Source organism: Ambystoma mexicanum, chromosome 1p (genome assembly GCF_040938575.1).
Source record: "Ambystoma mexicanum isolate Mex_15411 chromosome 1p, UKY_AmexF1_1, whole genome shotgun sequence".
Lineage (NCBI taxonomy): Eukaryota > Metazoa > Chordata > Amphibia > Caudata > Ambystomatidae > Ambystoma > Ambystoma mexicanum.
Window position 1 is genome coordinate 573,242,774 of NC_090921.1, and position 20,486 is coordinate 573,263,259.

General features: G+C 43.5%; 1 protein-coding gene across 2 annotated transcripts in view; it reads right to left on the reverse strand.

Moving 5' to 3' along the window:
• The window catches only part of AP3D1 (adaptor related protein complex 3 subunit delta 1), a 2,198,421-nt gene that overhangs the window by 1,925,731 nt on the left and 252,204 nt on the right, over window positions 1–20,486 (reverse strand). For both annotated transcript variants that reach the window (XM_069649511.1, XM_069649512.1), the window contains exons 3-4: window positions 14,556–14,636; window positions 10,159–10,239 (exon numbers count right to left, since the gene is read on the reverse strand). In XM_069649511.1, coding sequence (XP_069505612.1) covers window positions 10,159–10,239; window positions 14,556–14,636 — 162 coding nt within the window. The remainder of the gene's footprint in view (window positions 1–10,158; window positions 10,240–14,555; window positions 14,637–20,486) is intronic.

Sequence of the window (20,486 nt, forward strand, 5' to 3'; positions counted from 1 at the left end):
CTTGCAGATAAATCAGATTGAAGTACAGAATTTGGACGCACCTGATGAAGGGCTGAGAGAGAGCCCGAAACGCGTTGTGCATTAACGGAAAGACATGGGACTATTTGATCAATGGTCCCTTTATTTCATTTGAGAACTATGGACTCTAAATTGAACAAGATTAATGAATAAAAGAATATTAAAGGGATATTAGAAATACTTTCGTTTGGAAATATTGATGAAAATACGAACATATTGTTTGGTTTATTGAATATTACTTGAAATACAAAACTACATGTAACATTTTTGTTGAAAAATTGATATAATTTTTGAATGACTAACAAAATTGAATTAAATGTGAAATCATAAATTGCATTAAGATAATGTGTTTAGCATGTTCATGCCTGAAAGTGTGCACAGAGTATGATCATTTTTGCTGAAGTGATCTTTTCAAACCTTTGTAGCTCTTCTGTATTACTCAAATATAGCTTTATCATTTTGTTTTGTTCTTTACCAATGACCTTTATACATTTCTCTTCAGAAAAAAAGATACAGCTTCATATTCGCAAAATGATGAACCAATGATGAACCACCACTATAAAACACTCTAGTGATGTAGCCTATCGTTCAAGTTCTGAAATTTGCATCGTCCACCTTGATGTCTTATTGGTCGGTTTATGTGGTCTCTTCCCTAAGTATCCCTAGGAACACTTTCCTATTGAGTGTCATTTAACTCATGATTCTAGATTTTGGTTAGTTTTGGAGGCCCTAGATGGTCCTAATCATGGTTTATGGTAAAAGCCATGTTTTTAGAGCTTTAAGGAAGGCCACACTGTCTTGATTGTGTCGAATGTGATCAGGGAGTGAATTCCACAGAGTTAGAGCCAGGGATGAGTAGGAAGACACTCCAATCCTGGTTGAACGGAGGATGGAATCACTAGTAAGATGGCAGTGCTTGACCTTCGGGTGCGTGATGGGTGGTAGGCTGTAATCCTCTCTTGCAGGTTATGCATGGCCGCTTTTGTGCGCTGCTCTGTGGGTAATGCATAGGATTTTTAAAATGGCCCTTCGTCCCACAGGGAGCCAGTGAAGGGTGCGGAGAGCGGGGGGAGATGTGATCCATGTGTGCCAGTGCAAGAAGGAGCCTGGTGGCAGCGTTTTGGGCTCTTTGGGGTTTAAGTTGGAATACCGGTGCACCCAGATATAAGGAGTTGGCATAGTCCAGTCTCGACAAAACAATGGACATAATAGCAGCATGTCTGTTGGGGGTAGGTGAGGTAAGGGAAAGTGCGTCTAAGGAGCTTGAGGGGGTAGTGACAGGATGTTGATACGTTATTGATCTGATGGGAGAGGGTTTAGCCCGAGTCCATAGTGCAGTCACGGTTTTTGACTATTTTGGATGTATGAGGAGGGTGGGGATTGCCAAGGGAGGCAAAATACTACTTTATTATCAGCTCAAATAAAGTAGGGAAACCTGGTGAACAAACAGATTGCAACTCACTCTCAATTACATTTCCATTGCACAAAAGCTTTAGACCATGATGTATGTCAGCTATGACATCATCCTACGTGGCAAAGAGTTAAGACTTAATGATAGGAGGGATTGGTTAAGGGAACACATACCTATACTTAAATTTAGGAGTAACACAATTGGCTGCTCATTATCTGGTAGGCACGCCTTGAACTACCTCCAACTGCATATAATACAGATTAATAGCAGAACAGCAGCAGCGGATTGGCTTCTGCAACAATATATAGTACACTACTACATAGGCCCTCATGATTGGTTCGCATTCTTTACCAACCTTGGACCTTCGGCCCGTTAGCAGAACATAAGCAAAACGAAACCCAGGTGCAGAGAACAATGTCAGACCACTGCCCACTTGGCCAATTAGCCAACTATCGCTCATCAGTTAGGCCCCAAGCCATGGTTGCTTCTTTGTAGTTGGCCTTATTGACTGTTCTTCTTAGGACTTTTAAGGGAATGTAGGTACATCGCTATCTTCAGTTGCAGCTTAATGAATAGGCCTTGTTTTCAATCTTACACTATGTGTGAGACCACCACGATTTATTCCATTCTGAACTTTTATTTAGGGCTATTTAATTCAATTATACTGGGTGCTATTACTTCTCCTGGCCTAAGGAGACTTGGTTGCTCCGTTTTACAGATGCTTCCTGCATTTTTGATTGTTCAATACTTGGGACTTGTAAATGTTCTCTGCTTTACTTAATCTAAGAGAAATATGTTGTGCGTATGTAGCTTATCCTCTTGACTCACCTTGCTTTTTATGGGGCATCATTGATCCCAAGCCAAACAGATAGATATTCTTTGTTCCTCGCACAAAGCCGAAAGCACAAAGCCGTTTTCCAGCACCTGCGTCTGCAGTCTCGATCTCTCTCTCCTTCAAGCTTCTTAGCTCACTTTTATATGAAACAGATGTCCATCTTTTCATCATGGCCACTTTGCTCGCATTATATTTTCTATTGCAGCAAGCTTCTATGTCTCATCTACCTTGCGTTTCTGTGTTTATACATCGAAGTGTCTTCTCACTTATTTTCCTTAGTGCATATGATTTCTTCTTATTTGCATAAATGTTTACTTTGTTACTTCAATTACATCTTCATTCTTTAAGTATTCTTATATCGTTTCAGTGCACCCTCATGCCTTCTTTTTATGACTTCACTTTATTCTTGTCTATTTTCACTTATTACTATGTCCAATGGCGTATGCAGACATGCTTCAATCACATCAGTGCAAGGGTACATTCAATATGGATATCTAAGTGCATAACGTCTTTTGTGTATCCGATGCCGTATTGGGACTTTACCAGGTGTCCTGCACAATGCCTTCTTGCTGTTCTTCCAATAGGACAGAGTTGAGGGGGCGGGCACTAGAGAACGTGTACATCTGCCTCTCTACGGGTTGGAATCATTGAACCAGATTATACAATCGAGACTGCATAAATTAACAATATTAGTACCAGTGAAAGGAAGTGCCGACCACTAGAGTTTCCTTGCCACTTCAGACCCCTGCAGAACACTGTTTGAGCATGCACACAAAAAACACTGGGAAAACAGGAATGGAAAAGTTAGCCACGGTCATGTCTGGCTTTTTCATAATCAACTTACCAGGAATGCAAGGACTGGCATATGGCAACAGCTTAGCACTAATTCAGGGTGCAAGTTAACAGGCTACAGAGAAAACCTGGCTAGACAATATATCCAGCAAATGACTTTCACTGTCAAGAAATGCCCCTTCTTGTGAATGAGAGTCATTAACGTAATAAAGTGAGAACCACCAGACTCTTTCCGTAATTTATTTTATTGACCTATGTGTTATTTATGTATATGTGGAGTTTGCAACACTTTGAAAATTGCCGACTAACTTTATTAAGTTAATGATCATCTCATTCAGTGTCATTTCTCGATAGTGAAAATGATATTCTCGATATCCATGAACAAGGATAGAAGGTTGAAGTGGTTTATTTAAAAACCTTGTGAACTTAGTGCATTTCGATTCATTTCTCCTTTATGGATGTTCTTAACTATATATCCAAAACGATTGTACGATTGTGGTAAAGTGCACTTCATTGATTTACAGATCTGCTTGAGAAGACAGCATCTCTTTAGGCACATACAATAGTTAGCTTAAATGAAACAAACAAGCACAGCCAACCTTGGGTAGTGGCACCTTTGTGTATCCTAGAAGTGATTAAATACAAAACTAAGGTGCTAAACCCTGCGCAAAATATGCACAAGGCGCTAAAACATTGCAGCCCACTAAATTAGAAATGCATTGAAAATCTCATACATGTTATTTTATTGTTTGCATAGTGCATATATAGTGCACACCCCCAAACACGTTGGAGTGATCGCGGTAGCAAATGAGGTGCAGGCATATATGTATGAAGCACAGAGAGACTAATAGGTCAACATTCCGTTTCTTAGATCAATAGGTTGGGAAATGTTCTAGGAGATTCGGGAAAAGAACTTCACCCAAGAGCTCCTGGCACAGAAAAACCTTCCACAGCCAGACTAAAATGAATCTGGAGAGAGTAGCCAATGTAAGAAAGGAGCGCAATAAAGTGTGGAAAGTGTTACATAAGTCGATCAGGAATGTCAAGTACTAAGGGGCATTGTGGCAAAATTGTCACTAACCTTATTGCAAAACAATAATTCCAAGACTTAAGACAGAGGGAGGCAGATCTCGTTCATTAAAGGTAGGCCATTGTGGAGGGTCTAGTGGCTTTTACATTGTACATGCATATATCATGCCTTCTTTTCATACTTCAAGTGCAAGCAAAAATTATTAATTGGCACATTTTCTGATATATTTTTCTTAGTTTGGATTTTAGAAAGTCGCCAAGCGGGACTGTAGCCAGGTGCCCTTGCTGAAACAAGATAGCAAGAGCGTTAAAATGTTGTAAACTATTCGCAAGAGAACTTACCCAATCTCATCTGGAGGAACATCAATATTAATTGGGCTTTTGAACACGTTGAATGGGGGACTGAAAAAAGGTAAAGGCGATATAGCCAGTAACAAATAGTAAACTACCTACAAAATCACAAAACGAAAGTAACCTCCAAGACATCCATATATAAAATGGCTGCAATTAAAGAACAAGTGGGGGCAATAAATGGGACTAAGAGTACAGGAGACCAACACGTGCATATTTCACAGACTGAGGCAGGGCAAGGAACTTCACAAACTTCCATTTGACTACTAAGGACTTTCTAAGAGAGGATACTTCCCTCCACCTCTCAAGAGAAGTTATCTTGTCTGGGATCCAAACTGACTAAAATAAAAAGTGATTGACTGGTGGACAGCAACAGGCAGAATAAAGAGCAAAAGGAAAGGAAAAACATAGATTTGGCTTGAACCAAGACTAGCAGAATCACAAAGTCTAGATGCTTCTAATGACATATTAGTGGCAATCTTTTACTTAGACATTTTTCATCAAAATATTGATAAATCCTTTGAAGGAATCCAGTTAGATCCAGAAGGTATGTTCTAGTTAACGTGAATGCTGAAAACCACCAAATGACTAATGTTTATGCGCCAAACGTAGCTCAACAGTTTCTTTATCAATTGTATCTAGGGGATGTGGTAAAATATGGAATTGTAATGGGTGGGGACTTAATACTTTGCTAAACTGGACTTTAGACAAGTCATTGCATTTATAAGACAGTATTTTGTTATCACTGGGCATTACCCCCACAGCTTGGACAGCAATGAGATACCCGTTGGTTGATGGCATGAAGTCTTGAAGGGCTCATATATACCTTATGTAAATAATTGTATTTGATCAGATGGAATCTTGCATTCCTAGACACTTTATACTTGCTCCCATACACAAACCCATGTCTTCTCTGGTATCAAACCCAATATCACTTTCCAACGTAGACTTCATTCCCAGGTCTCGCCGCAGTACTCTTTCCTGAAACCCCTTTTCCTTCGGCGAGCGTCAGCACAGTCTGTAATACGGAGCCAACCTCCGGTTCATCTGGGATATCTCCCCACAATAAGGCCAACCTCTTCACCACCTTTGCATACATGTGAGAAAGGATTCTTTTTACTTCGATGTGTCCCTCTATTGTTCGTTGGTGAGTAACTTCCCTTCTGAGAAGAAATCCCCCATCTACAAGCATCCCTTGACTCGCAATCTCCGTAGATCCATGTTTCTCAAAGCTTCCTACAAGTTTGCATCAAATCCTAAGGAAAGGACTGAACTAGGCATTCCCTCACTGTGAAGCTTGCAAGTGAGTTTGACCAACACCTCCCGCAGAACTTTGTATATGTTTGCTACCCCAATAGATCCCATCGGACGCATACATTCTCAATACTGGTCTCTCTCGCGGGAGAGAGCCTTGCAGCCGTCCAACGTCTCCCTCTGGTGAGTCATTCCAAACTACGGACTGCAGTTGGGCCGATATGAAGTACAATACCAAATCTGGAAGCGATAACTATGTCCTGACCACTCTCCTCCTTCCCAATGTAACATTTAAAAAAATAAAACGGGATATTAACAAAAAAATACAATACAATAACAGAGGAAGAACCACCATTTTGCACAAAGCTATTCTCCCCATCACTGACCATGGTAATTTTCAGAAATCCACTATGTCCCCAATTCCCGTCAATGCCCAGCCTGTATTGTACACAAAGGCTTCCTCCAAATCATGAAATACCTGTAACTCCCAAATAGTGAAAGGATTCAAATTCCCACTTAATCTACCATTCTGTAAATATCTCCCTTCGTCTTCCTCACAAACCTGCTAGCGGGAACAGGGGATATTTCTCTGAATTGATTAGCAACACAGATATTCTCCGAAAGTTACTCTATTTAGTCTATATTTACAGGTACGTGGCCTACAGCCTATCCCTCTTATGCGCAGGGCAGCTTCCCACTGCGTCCACATGGGAAGGTAAGGCAGCGGCTCCAGCAGCTCCCATTTACCCCCATCAGTACCCCTTGCCACCTCTACGGCCTGTGAAGAGGGGTTCTTCGAGAGGTTCCTTGGCCTCATGAAGTCGCCTCATATGGGGGTTATCCTCAAGGACGCCATCAGGAAAGTCCTCCTGACTATGCTAGCGGCACCACAAGCGCCTCCACCGGTGCCCCCGGCCCTGGCTCCCGAGCCGACTTTACAGGCAGTTCCATAGCAGCCTCCACCGCCTCCTCAGCCCCAGTCTGCGATCCCTGTGCCCCAGTCTCCGGCTCCTTGGAAGGCACACCCATGTAGTATGGAGGAAAGGGGACGAGACGCAAGAGGACGTCTGGATACCAAATCTGTCTCGGCCACACCGGGGCAATGAGTCTCATCCTGCACTGACACTGTGCGTGTTGACGACTTTTAGCAGGAGAGGGAACGGAGGAAACACGTACAGAAACGGCCCTTGGGAACGAGAATGCATACCCCAGCTCCTTGGCTGGTGGAATCTGCTAGCAAACCTCTGGCATTTGGAGTTTGCCGCAGTCGTAAAGAGATCAATCTGGGGTCTGCCCCATTTGACTAATAGGCAGTCCACCTGACCCTGACAAAGCTCCTACTCGTGGCAGGACCGCAATTCTCCGCTGAGGCAGTCTGCAATGGTTTTCTTGACTCCTGCCAGGTGGAGATTGACGAGGAACATCCCCTGTCTGATGGCCCAGCGCCACAAGTCCTGAGCTTCCTTGGAGAGCGCCAGGGATCGAATGCCCCCCTGCTTGCTGAAGTAAAACATGGTGGTGGTGTTGTCCATGAAGATCCTCATCCCCTTGCCTTTCAGAGACAGTAGGAACAACTTGAGGTCCCAGAACACTGCCCTTAGCTGCAGGATGTTAACATGTAGATCCTTCTCCGGCAGCCACAGGACTCTGGATTGCAGATTATGCACTCCCCATCCTTCCATGGTGAACATTTCCTGGTATGTTTTTTTTTTTTAAAAATCCTGTGTCTTGGGAGATTTTGGAGCAGACGCCTCACCATCTTATCGCCCGACAAATATTTAATTGAGAGAGATATCGTCCATGAAGTTTCCGGACACCTGTAGCCAACAGATGCCTAGGAATTCCTATGGGGGTCGCATCTGCAACCTGCAGAGACGGACATGGTAGATGCAGGACGACATTGTAAAGACTGGAGGGGGGGGGTCTGTACTTCTGCTCTCCATATGGTAGAGGAGAGGCACTGAGGACCCCAGCCAAGATTCTCTATTATTGTTAACATAGTCGAGCAATCAAGGCCTAGCTTCTCAGGAGGTGATGCAGGCTGGTTCTTAAGTACAGTGTAGTCCCCAAGTCCCCACAAAGGAATGTCCACACACTGTATTAGTTAAAACACAGTCTTTATATAATTAATATTCAAGGTTATGTACACTATCACAATAACTCACTTTGTGCTCAGAAAATCAACAATGGTAAATATATACAGTTCTAAAGTGGTACAACAATTATTAATCAGATCTCATTAAAGTGCATCAACTATACTCTGGTCAAATGTCACACAGACCACTTAATAAAGGCAACCAACAATAGACATTGGAGGAAAGCAGCTGGTTAGAACAATTGGCAGAATACTGGCCTCTACCGTTAGCCACAGTTCTGTGTGGAGATTCCCCCCCCCCCCCCACCTGGGCAACCTGTAACAAAGATATAACACAAGCCCAGTCCATATATTGTTCTATAAGTCTTATTTCCTTCTATAATGTTTCTACCCCCTCCCCCCCAACCCCCAATGTACCTGGTAGAGCAGAGTTCTTCCAAGAGGCGTCGGTGGATCCTTCTTGAGTGACTCCCTTTAAAGCAGGAGCCACAGACCGTCGAGAGGCGTCGAAGGTGGTGAACTTGGCGTTGATGAAAAGTTAGAGGGTGCCGAGACCACGGCGTTGATCCAGGTGGTGCTCGTCGGCAACATCCTGCGAGGATGAGGTGTGCGAGGCACCTCAGCGATTGATAGTTCAGGACCGCAAAGAGTTTCTGAAGAACTGTGGCCCGACAAGGGCGGTCAGTCGTCGAAGTCTTTGTGGTCTTTGGGTGGTGGGAAACTGGGTAATAAATTCTGGGCCGATTTGCGCAAGTCAGACCTTTGTGGATTCCTACGGGTGTCCTCTTTTTGGAAATGCATAGGGTTCCCTGTTTTTCTTGGTGGCTCAGAAACCCTAGGCCCATATCTGTATGGTGCGTCATTCTGAAAAAATCGTGAAATTCAGCGGTCGGAAAAGACTTGGGGATAGCTGCGTTTTTGGCTCCCCCCTTCTCCCCCAGGTAGGTGCACCCACACATGTGAGGTACCGTTTTCGTCGGGACACCTGTGGTAACGCAGGAAGGTATGACATTTGTTGTGTTTGCGTGGTTTTCATATTGTTTCGATCCATTTGCTGCTGCCCTTTGTCACACAACCCTTTTCATTTCCCAAATGTGACCTACATTTAGTCGCTGCTTTAGGCACCATACACTTTTGTAAACTGCACAAGTCACCTACCCTTGAAAAGGTCTGCCGGTGGTCTTTCAAAAAATGTATGTCTGCCCCTCCTCACCACATTGGTTTTCTCTAAATTCTTAGAAGCCATTGCCGTACCAGGCCAATCATGTCCACCACATACCTTTTTTATCGGTCATCTTCCCGCTTTTGACGCAATTATGGAATTTTCCCCTACCTAGTTGTTGCCTGACCTGCACAAATCGCCCATTCTTAAATTGTCTACTTTTCAGAAATGTATGCCTTTCTGTCCTCCAATTAGGCTTTCCTACCCTTTACTTCCATTCAGTCCATGCATGTCCAATTGGCAAAAATTTGGCAAAAATGACCAAAATCGCCTACCTCTCACAAAACCGTTGATAACCACATCAAAATATTTTTTTTTCTTTTCTACTCAACCTGTTCTTGAAAACCAGGAACTTGGGAAATTCAGCACAGCAAACCATTTGTGCCTAGCTCTTACAAGGAAAAAAACCACAGGTTTCTTTGTACATCATTTTATTGGCATGTTTTTTAAAAACCCAAAGGGTCTACCCTTTTTGCTTATTTTCTCTCATCCTACAGCAACCTAGGGTCCCTGGGTGGCGTTACGACCGCCTACATGTGGGAAAAAAAGGGGGCAAATTTGGCCGAGATATCTCATGTCACAAAAACGTTAAGTCATTGAATGGCAACATACCGAAATGACCAAAAAAGGCCTTGGCACTGTGGGGAAAAACCCATGGCACTTAAAGGGTTAAAGGATTCACGAAATAGTCATGAAATCAAAAAATCTATCGAAATGTAGACTAAAACGAAAAATTATCGATCAAGATTTCTGAGAAGTCCCAACACAGCATGTAGTAAACAAATCAGAAGATGGCCTCCAGAGGTAGAGCTAAGGGAGCCCTTTGCATTGGCTGTGGGAAATGTGACGCAAATCGATTCAACTAGAATAGTAAATTGATCGCAGTTTCAATTTGATAAAATAGACTGCTCTATGTTACCGAGGATTCCTAGCCTGACCGGGAATATTCGTACAGCATGTGAATTGTAAAGATCCAATGCAGGAGAATGCTAAATTGCATACGTTAATTGTTTTGCATTCTATTGTAATTTCTGCATTTGTAAATATGTCTGTATCAATCCTTTATCCTTACATTTTCAGAAAACTTTTATATTAGGTTTCTGCATTAACAGTCAACATGAAGGAAGATCAGACATTAAAGATACACTTACCTTTCGGATCTGATTGGTGGTCAGCATGATTACATCAGTCCCTTCATGAAAACACTGAGAAGCAGCAAGGTACCCAATTCGCTGTTACAAAAGACAAAGGATTTCAGTAATGTTATAATTACAACCTTAATATTGAAAACGTAGTCTTCACAAGACATAGAACAAGTGTGTTAACAAGCATGCTGTGTGCAAACGCTATTAGCAAATAATCTTTGCACATTAGCTGTCAGAAAAATAATTATTTGGAAAGCTCGCCTCCAGAGTTCACAATATTTCAGTGTGTCCCCAGAAAGGATATGAATAATTGTTCTACAAAAAGAGGAAGAGGCGGCAGAATACATCGAGTTAAAGATGTCCAACTAGGGATAAGATTAAAAATAGGAAGGATGCAGGCTCAGGCATGTCTGCAGTTCTGCTAGGAGTGTACATTTCTGAAAAAAGAAATTCATGAGATGAAGGTGTACTCCGAGACCCCTGGCCGGCCCATAGAGCTGAGTTTTGCTCAGAAGTATTTTAAGACAAGATACTGCACTCATGAGATGGATGGGGGTGCAGATTTATTACTCCAACACCAATCAATAACGACAACTCAATGGTTTGGCAAAGGGAGTCAGTTTAATGACAAATACAAAAAATGGGGAGTTATGGATATCAGCAGTGCTGCGATCATCCTTCTCGCTTCAACTTCATACAAGTTCTAACATTTATACTCAAAACTCACCATCATGGACGTGCAAGATTTAAAAGTTAACATGCAATTCAATTGGTTAGGAAAAGATAACTTTACTATAGGTACTATATCTGTATATGGAAACGGAGTGAGGGGATTGGGTAAACACTGTTCGGTGGCGTCTAAGCCTTCCTTCAAAAATGACTACTCTAGACACCACTAAAAGTACAACGTCCCATTGGTTCTACTAACTATAGGACCTTAGATTATTTGGTCCATTGTGATTGGGTTGGCACCAACCCCATGCATACTTTTCCACTTTGCTTAGCAGCACGCAGAATGGTCGGCCAGGTGGGGGGTGCCCCTTAGTTACCCGGCCTTCCTCCGATTATGGTTACAATCAATCAACACTTTAGTAGCCATGTGTCAATTATTTCACTGTGGTTGGCCTCGAAACTGCATCTTCTGTCTGGAAAAGTTCTGATATTCCTGCCTGGTATGGTGCCAAGGTAGGTGTGAACCCTTGCTTCTTCTTGCTCGGCTGGTTACGTGATTCCGACACTGTGAATTTGTCTCTTCCTCTCATATTGTTATTGTTATTTTGCATTTATATAGCGCCTTATATACCATTGGTATGGTCTGAAGGCGCTGGTAGGTTGAACGCCCTTGGGAACCGAGGTTCGGGTCAGTGGAGAGATTAGAGAGGGTCAAAGGTGCGTGTGCGCACCAGGTATGTGTGCAGCTGGTGCGGAATTTCTGTGGTAGCTGCTTCCTAGCGATAAGTGTGGTGGTTGAGGAATCAGGAGTATGTGTTCGGTCTGGCAGGAGTTATCCAGTCCGAGTGAGGCAGCGGCATCATATGATTTTCATTTCACCCACCACCTGCCTTCGCCTTCTTATCTCGACCTTTCAGAGGCAGGATATTCTGTTCTTAGTTTCAATTAAATGTAGCTACTGTTCGCCTCTTCTATTGGTATGACCTTGGCTTTCCTGGCACGAGTTGCCTCTGCTGAGTTTCGTTTCAGCCGTCTCTTCTCGTTTTGCTAAATATTAAGCTTTTCTCGTATGGTCTTTAGTAACCTGGGTTGATTCGGCTTCTTGTGCAAAGTAGAGATATACTTATAATACTGTGCTTTGTTTCAGGTAGATTATGTATAATGGCGTTTGCCGCACTATTCTACTAAGCATAGCAAGCCGCACTATTTCCTTAGCTTTCTTGCAGTTCCAAGCATATTTACAGGTGTAAACTGGTCGAATATCTTCATCTTGCTTACACCTTAAACTTCTTTGCATTTCGACACCGTCCTTCCACTTTAGGTTCACAATATCCTTATTCATGGCGTTTGGTCTCTTTGCATCACTCCGTGGTTGTCATTTGTTCTATCTGCAAGTCAGTTTGGGCCCTAGTGATGTCACCATTCATCTTCCATTAAGACCTTTTTGGTTTCTTCAGGGACTGTACTCTGACGATCTTGATTTAGTTTGATTTGTTGGTCAGGTTTTCTCAATGGGTACTTTACTGTCCATGGTTTTCTTGGTATTGGTACGTCAATAGGTGCTGTTCTTCTAATAGGTACTGGGCAGAGTCCTACTGCGGCTCTCTGCTGGTTTATTTGCTTGTCATACGTCATATCTCGGTGTGAACGTTCCTGGTACTTCAAAATGGGTGACTGGAGTGCAGGCTTCATTTGGGCCCTCCTCTACAAAGGGACACATGGAAAATAAAACTGTACAATAGAAGGGCAGTAACACACGACAATTAACATACAGATGTCAGCGTGGCAGCCACATTTTAAATAAATTGGTTTTTCGGGCCCGGATGCTCAGAATAAATGTCCAGTTTGAAAACCGCTATTTGCACTGAAGAAAGAGGCACAAAGCCAGCACTGGCTGAATGCATAACTACAGAGATAAAGCCCCTTTCACCTTCTCTGAATTCTTCTTCCCATGTGTATTTTCCCAGGCTCTGCAATTAGAAACCTTGTAGGTAGGAGTGCCCCTTTCAAGTTAACAAGCCATTTGACAGCTATACGAGAATCTATAAATACAGCGTTTGCACAAGATCACATGGTTGTACTACAATGCAATTTATCCATTTTCTACTGCCAATTACTTTCTTTAACAGATCTATTTAAAGAACTTTCACAGTAAAATGGAGGTTATATTTGTATTTATTGAGAAAAATGAACAAGTTACTTACCAACTGCAACGTTCTTTCGACTGGATGTTCCTCCCACGTATTCCTCATCTTGTGATAAATCGTTATCTCCAGCTTCGCTGCTTCAGAAAGCAGCGAAACTGGAGATAACGATTTATCACAAGATGAGGAATACGTGGGAGGACACAATCCATTAGAAATTTCGATATAAGGAAACAGCTCATTTGAAGGTCCAAAAGGAGAGCACTTTGTATGCTAAAAGTCTGTACAACTGGACAGTGTACGCTTGGATAGATATACCTCAATATAGGGGTTTGTATGAGCTAGCACTGTTTTATGGGAAGAGGAGGTACTTGTAGCTGCACTCTCTAGTTGGGGCTGTGGGTCGGCATGAGGGGGAGGAAAATATGTTGTCTACTATCACAGAGAAGGTGTTCCTTTTGTTTGAAGACATGTTTAATAAACACACATTTTGGAAAATAAAGGGTAAAAAGTTACCCTAACTTGGTAACTGCAGTTTCAGAACATAAAATGAAAGCAAATGTTTGCTATAGTGGAGGTAGCTAGAGGATTGTTGGAATTATATGTAAACTAGGTTAATCATCTTCAACCTGCATCATATTGCGACTTCGAGCACATCATCACCCTTCAAATTTGTTTTGAGCAGTTCTTGAACCGAAAGAAATTAATTAGGGCACAGATGACTGGTCAAACTATATGGTGCCGTTCTTTCACTGCCACAGTGACTGAGCAGGCTGAACTCCATTTTCAAAAGTAGTTGATTCGGTACAAGTTGAGTACAACCAAAAGGTGATGGCTGGAAGGTTTTGAATGAATCATAACCGAAGGGCACAGTGATGGGCAACCCTGCAAACCATAATGTGTCAGCCTGCCAAGACATTACAGAAGGGAAAAGGACAAATGCACACCAGGTTTCGTCACCCAAAACAAGCAGTACAGCCCGAACTGCTAGGTCACATACCTTCTGCACGAGACCACAAGCATCCCCAGACATGTTTCTGCCCCATTGGGTGTCATCAGTGAGGAGTAGCTTGGGTCTCTACGTCCAGCAGGCTCAGGACCCACATCTGGGCATATCCATCCCACTCGGAGGTGACTTAAGCAACACAAAGACAAAATCATGCCTGGGGTTGCTTGTGTTCTCGTGCAGAAGGGGTACTGCCAAGCAGTTCAGGCTGCACTGCTTCTTTTGGGGTGGGACCAAGCCCGATTTGCATATGGTCCTTCAGCTTTCTGTAATGGCTTGGCAGGCTGAACAACGATGGCCTAAAGGGTTGCCCATAGCAATGACAGAGTTTCAGATTAATACAAATCCTTCCAGCCATCATCTCAGTTTTGCTTCGGTAGAAGTTAACTAGTTATTTACAGGCAAAGAAGTCCAATATACAACATATCATTGTTCGGACTGTCTCTTCCCAAAACTATTGAGAGGACTTCACTCACCCTTTTTTCCCTCATCACAATAGATGCAAACATTATCACTTTACAAATGCAGATAAAGAGGAATACCATGATGGTTTTTTCCTAGAGGTACAAACAATACCTTACCTTGAAAGTAAACTTCGATGCACTCATCACTTCAATTATATTGAAGGCCGCCCAACTGATATCATAACCAAGCATTTGTAACTGTGAAGAGGAAAAGACAACGCTTTGTAAGGGTAATATTTTTACATTCGTCACACTGCAATACTTTAATACTTTATTTCGGGAACTTTCCAATAAAGGTACATAGAAATCACACACCAAATCACCACAATATAAAATAGATCAAATATATAAAGCCACTCAAATAAAACCATTCAAATCCGACCTATAAGTTAATTACCAATATCTTCATCTGATTGATTGCGCAATAAATCATTCATGAGTTAATTTAGATCTAATCTTACCTATTATCATCTAGCCTAATTGTGGAAGGTAGTTATTTTGGCACTCAAGTGTGTAAGATAGCTATACTCTAGACGGAGCCTTAATTACGTACGTAACCATACTTCACACCCAAACTGTATAGCCTTGTTATATTCCCCTGCTGCGCTCTAAGATATAACTGTACTGCACCCCAGAGTTAGCCATTATGTTCTGCAACATAGCTAATTTGTGTTGGACGTTGCCATGCCCTATAACTAGCCATCGTAAGGCGAAATGGCCCTGAAGCACAACATTTACTGTGCTCCAGAAACCCAGCTACACTTAGCACTGTTTACATAGTATTAGTAGTGTAACAGTTAGCTTCGGAGTCGATTTGCTACCATCCATAGACAGCCATTGTGATACGCTTGGCCATTGTACTGAATACTGAGTTGTGGAAGGAAATGTGTTGCACCTTCATGTTATACGAGGGGGCAGACGTCATGCAGGATTAAGATGCATTTTGCGGGAAACAAAATGTGTTGCGCTCCGATTGTAATCAGGTGGGCAGGAAAAGTGTTAGAATACACATATTGGGAAGATTAGCCATGAATCACATTAGATTTGTGAAGATTAGCCTCGCCTCACATTTACATAGAATTACGAAGATTAACCAAATATAATTGGGAAGATTAGCAACAGAGAAAAACTTAGAGAGTACCCAATGTACTAACCCCTCCACTCCTGCTCGCCTCCTACACACATCCCTTGTACTATACATGCCGATGGGCTAGCCAAACTACAACACACGCACAACAGAACAGACATTTGCATACAACAAACATTCCATGCATTGGGCCTCACCCTTATGGATACAACAAGCCAGTGCACACAAACAACCGATCTGCAACCCAACAGACGTCGGTTTCTCCAGGTTCTGGACCTTTCCTATCCTCTACCCTCAACCAACCCGTCCCCTTTCTTGCAGAGCCACGTGAGCGCCTGGCGACTGTTGTGGGTTACAGCAGTGCACAATAGAAGTCAACATAACTGCAAAATCACCCTCCCCCTTTCCTATCCACTGCACACCCAGTGAACACTTGTCTACCCCAAGGCACCTGCATCTCACCCCTTCTCTTCAACCTTTACATGACCCCTCTGCCCAGGATCATCAGCTCACACAACGTCACCTGCTATAACTATGCGGTTGACACACCAAATCATCTTGCGAATTCCTAAATCGAACTCAGACCCTCGCCCTAATCTGGCAGCATGTCTCAATGACATTGACCACTGGATGACGAACCACCATCTCCTTTTGAACCCAGGGAAAACAGATCATGGTATGTGGCAAAACTACTCTACTACCCCCCAAACGACTCCCTGGCTGCCCCCACCTCCCCAAGAGCACGACCACCATCAACAACCATGGCTGCACAATGGGCTCGGACCCAACTATTTCTCACCACATCAACAATGCATCCAAATCATGTAATTTCCACCTTAGGCCTCTGAAGTGCATCTTTGCTTACCTCACCTACCCAATAGCCTGGCTGCAATTATGTCAATTGGCATGTCCAAACTTGATTATTTATGCAAACTCCCTCTACCTGGATGTAGCAGCCTACCAACTAAAACTCCAAAGAGACCAAAACTTGGCTGCCAGGCTGCTTCTTGCACTGGGAGTAAGAGACCACACCTCTCCTACTCTCTGCACCCTACACTGGCTCCCAATTAGACATAGGACCACCTTCAAAATCCTGTTCATTACTAACCAAGCAGTGCACAAAACTGGCCCAAATACCTGCAAGAAAAGATTACACCTTACCACACAATCCGCACCCTAAGGTCAAGCACAGCCCTCCTCCTAGTAGTGCCCGCTTCCAATTCAGCCAGGATAGGAGAGGCCGCCTACCTAACCCTGGACCCAACTTTGTGGAACTCACTCCTTCCCGCATTAGGCGCAGCTAAGATTATATGGCTTTCTGGAAGGCACTCAAAACCTGGCTCTTCCCCTAAAAACACAAGGAATAACTTGACTGACCACCACGTCCAGGAAATGGCTTGGTTAAACCCTTCAATAGGCTCTCAGGCCTGGGGAGATCTACCTCTAACTATCTGGAGCAATTGCCCTAGACTCAAAACCCGAATCGTAATAACACTTATGTACCTACGTCATGACAGAGTTGAACCATTGCGTTCCCCGACCAGGTATCCACCATGCTCTAAGACCATGAAATAGCTATCTCCAATTATCGGGATCTATTGTGCAAGACTCGTAACCCATGTACTAATAGCACTCAGGTACCAACGCAATGACTGAGTTCGATCATTGCTCCACCAGACATGCACTATGCGATCAGTCCAGGGGATGACTATCCTGCTTTTCTTACTCCTCTGGGAAGCTTTGAAGAGTACTACATACCAAGGGACTGCTGGCACTTCAATCTTTCATAATCATACATATCTGGGAATGGAATTAGCAGAACTACCGACTGAGGGTCTATCTAGAACCTATATTAATGCAATACGATTTGGGCCTGTTCTGGTTGTCAGACGCCGCCATTTAACAATTTCCTCTCTTCCATCTCTCTTTACTTGTGGTGTTCCCCATAGTTCTAATCTCTCTCCCTGGCACCTCTTGCCCACCGCATCGCTACCTTCTGCTCCAAATTTCAATCTTATGCGGATGACACTCAGCTCTCTGATGCTCCCCTCGGCCACCTCTGCTTCTTGGCTGATATCAGATCGTCGGGCCGCAATTCAGAAATGGTGTGCCACCAATGATCTCCACCTTAATGCCAGTAAGACTGAGATCCTCCTCATTGGGACACAAGCTCCCTCCATTTCCTCTCGCTCTCTGGCCACCCACTCTGGTTCCTCTTCCTGCTCCTTGCTAGGAGGCTAAAAACCTTGGTGTCATATTCGACTCCACCCTCTCCTTCTCTCCTCCCATCTCCAACGTCTCTAAGAAGTCAACCATCAGCTGCTCCTCCTCAGACGTAGTCTTCCTTTTCTCACTTTCTCCCAGAGGCTCACTGTCTCCAGAGCTCTAGTCTTCTCTCGGCTGGACTACTGCAAGAACCTTCTTTCTAAATCTACCTGCCTCTACTCTTCAACCGTTACAACTTATCCAGAACAGGACTGTGAGACTTTTCCTTGGCCTCAAGCCCAAGGATCGTATCTCTCCAGCTCTGAAATCCCTTCAATTTATTTATTTATTTGTTTTTGTATAGCGCGCAACAGCCCGGCGGCATCGTGGCGCTTGTTACAGGAAAGTACTTAGTTACAGGACAGCATTTTTACAGTGACAAGTACAAACAGGCTGAGATACGAAATACAGTGATGAGGCGGGGGCAAGGTGGTGCTAGTTACAGGAATGGACATAGTTACAGATAAACAGATATACAATTGCATAAATAATACATGCAGTGGTAGAGTATGTACAAGGCAGTGATAAGCAAGCCGAGGCGGGGGGGGGGGTGCTAGTTAAAGAGGGAGGTCTAAGTTTTTGCGGAATGCAGATAGGGATGTTTCTGCTCTGAGGGCTGGAGGGAGCCTGTTCCAGAGTTTGGCCGCTATGTAAGGGAAGCCTAGCCCACCTGCTTTGGCCCACTTAGTGTGGCGGGCGATTAGTGTAGTGAGTATGTGTGGGACGTGCAGCAGTCACTCTTGTGATGGTCTCTGACAGGTAAGAGGGGGCTGTGAGGGATAGGCATGTGTGTGTGAGTGTAAGGATTTTGAATATGATGTGGTCTTCTACAGGGAGCCAGTGGGCTGCTTGTCTAGCACTAGCATGGGAGATATGGTCCCTTTTCGTAATGCTCAGTGCTGCTCTTAGGGCGCTGATTTGGGTGATTTGGAGTCCGTTTATGTTTTTTTGTGGAAGTACCGGCAACGAGGGCTTTGCAGTAGTCGAGTTTGGCTCCAACAGTAGCTCTGGCTATTGAGAGACAATTTGAGTTGGAGAGGTAGGGTTTTATGGTGTTGATGAGCTTAGTGGTGTGGGCTAGGGCTGAAGCTGTGGCAATGGGGCGGATCGGTCTTGTCATGGACAGTGTAGAGTCAATGTGGACCCCTAGAGTCTTTACAGACATGAGACGGGTATGATGGTGTTCTCAATGCAGAAATTAGAGTATAGATGAACAAGTTACTTACCAACTGTAACGTTCTTTTGATTGGATGTTCCTCCTACGTATTCCTCATCTTATGATAAATCGTATCCCAACTCTGCTGCGTCGGAAAACATTTTCTCACCAAGGGGCGCTGTGTTCGAGACCACAGAGTCGAAGTCCCTCGAGGGCCGCCGTCAAGGTCATCCGCTGTATAAAGGGCTCGAGCAGCACCCATTACCTTCGTTCTGTTTGTATGGTGTTCATGGTCGCATCATCAGATAAGGCTTTAAGTCCTCAGGCTCTTAAAGAAGTTAGAGTGCAACTGGTGTAAACTGTACGGAGGGGTAGGTTGGGAATGAGGAATACGTGGAAGGAACATCCAATCAAAAGAACGTTACAGTTCGCAAGTAACGTTCTTCGAATTGATCGTGTCCTCCCACGTATTCCTCATTTTATGATAGACTCCCATATCAGTGGTAATTTAGGAGGTGGGAGTACTAGAAATTTTAATTATGGACTGAATAAAGGACTGCCTTTGCAAATAGTCCTCCTTGATATGAAGTAGAGTCCAAGCAGTAATGCTTTACAAAGGTGCGCATTGACGACCAGGTAGTCGCAGCACAAATATCCTGCACTGGGACACCCCTCTGAAGAGCCGTGGAAGTTGCCATGCCTCTGGTTGAATGAGCCGTTCATCCATCTGGAGGCTCTTTCCCAGCTAGTTTATAGCATTCAGAGATTGCTAGAATTATCCATCTGGATAGAGTTTGTTTAGACACAGCAACGCCCAATTTGTGCCCAGTATACCCAACAAATAGATGGTCACATTGTCAGAGATTTACCAATCTGGAAATGTAGAAAGTGAAAGCCCTTTTTGGGTCCAGTCTATGCAACCTTTCCTCGTCCTTACTAGTGTGAGGTGGAGGATAAAAGGAAGGTAAGATTTTTTTGTGACAGATGAAAATCAGACACTATTTTGGGCAAGAAAAATGGTTTGACTTTTAAAATAACCTTGTCCCTAAGGAAAATGGTGTGAGGAGGCTTACAAGACAGTGCATGCAACTCACTTACCTGCAGGCTGATTTTATAGCCACACAGATATGTTAAGAGTGAGCAGTCGTAATGGGCAAGAATGTAAAGGTTCGAAAGGAACACACACGAGACATTTTAATACTAGATTTAAATCCCAGATGGGCACCTGAAAAGGTGTCTGAGGGTATACATTTGTCGGCCCTTTCAAGAATTGAATGACTAAAGGCATTTTAAAATAGGACACCTCTTCCGAGGAGCGCTTAAAGATGGATAGCGCTGCCAAGTAACCTTTTAAAGTACCAACTTGGAGCCCCAAATTGGCTAAGTGAAAGTACTGTTGGAGCATTACAAAGAAATGGATCCACATTCTTATCCCTGCACCAGTTACTGAACTTGTTCCAACGACACCGGTACAGGTATTTTGTTGCTGGCCTTCTGGCCGAAAGCAAAATCTCCATTACGTCATCCGAGAGGTCCCAAT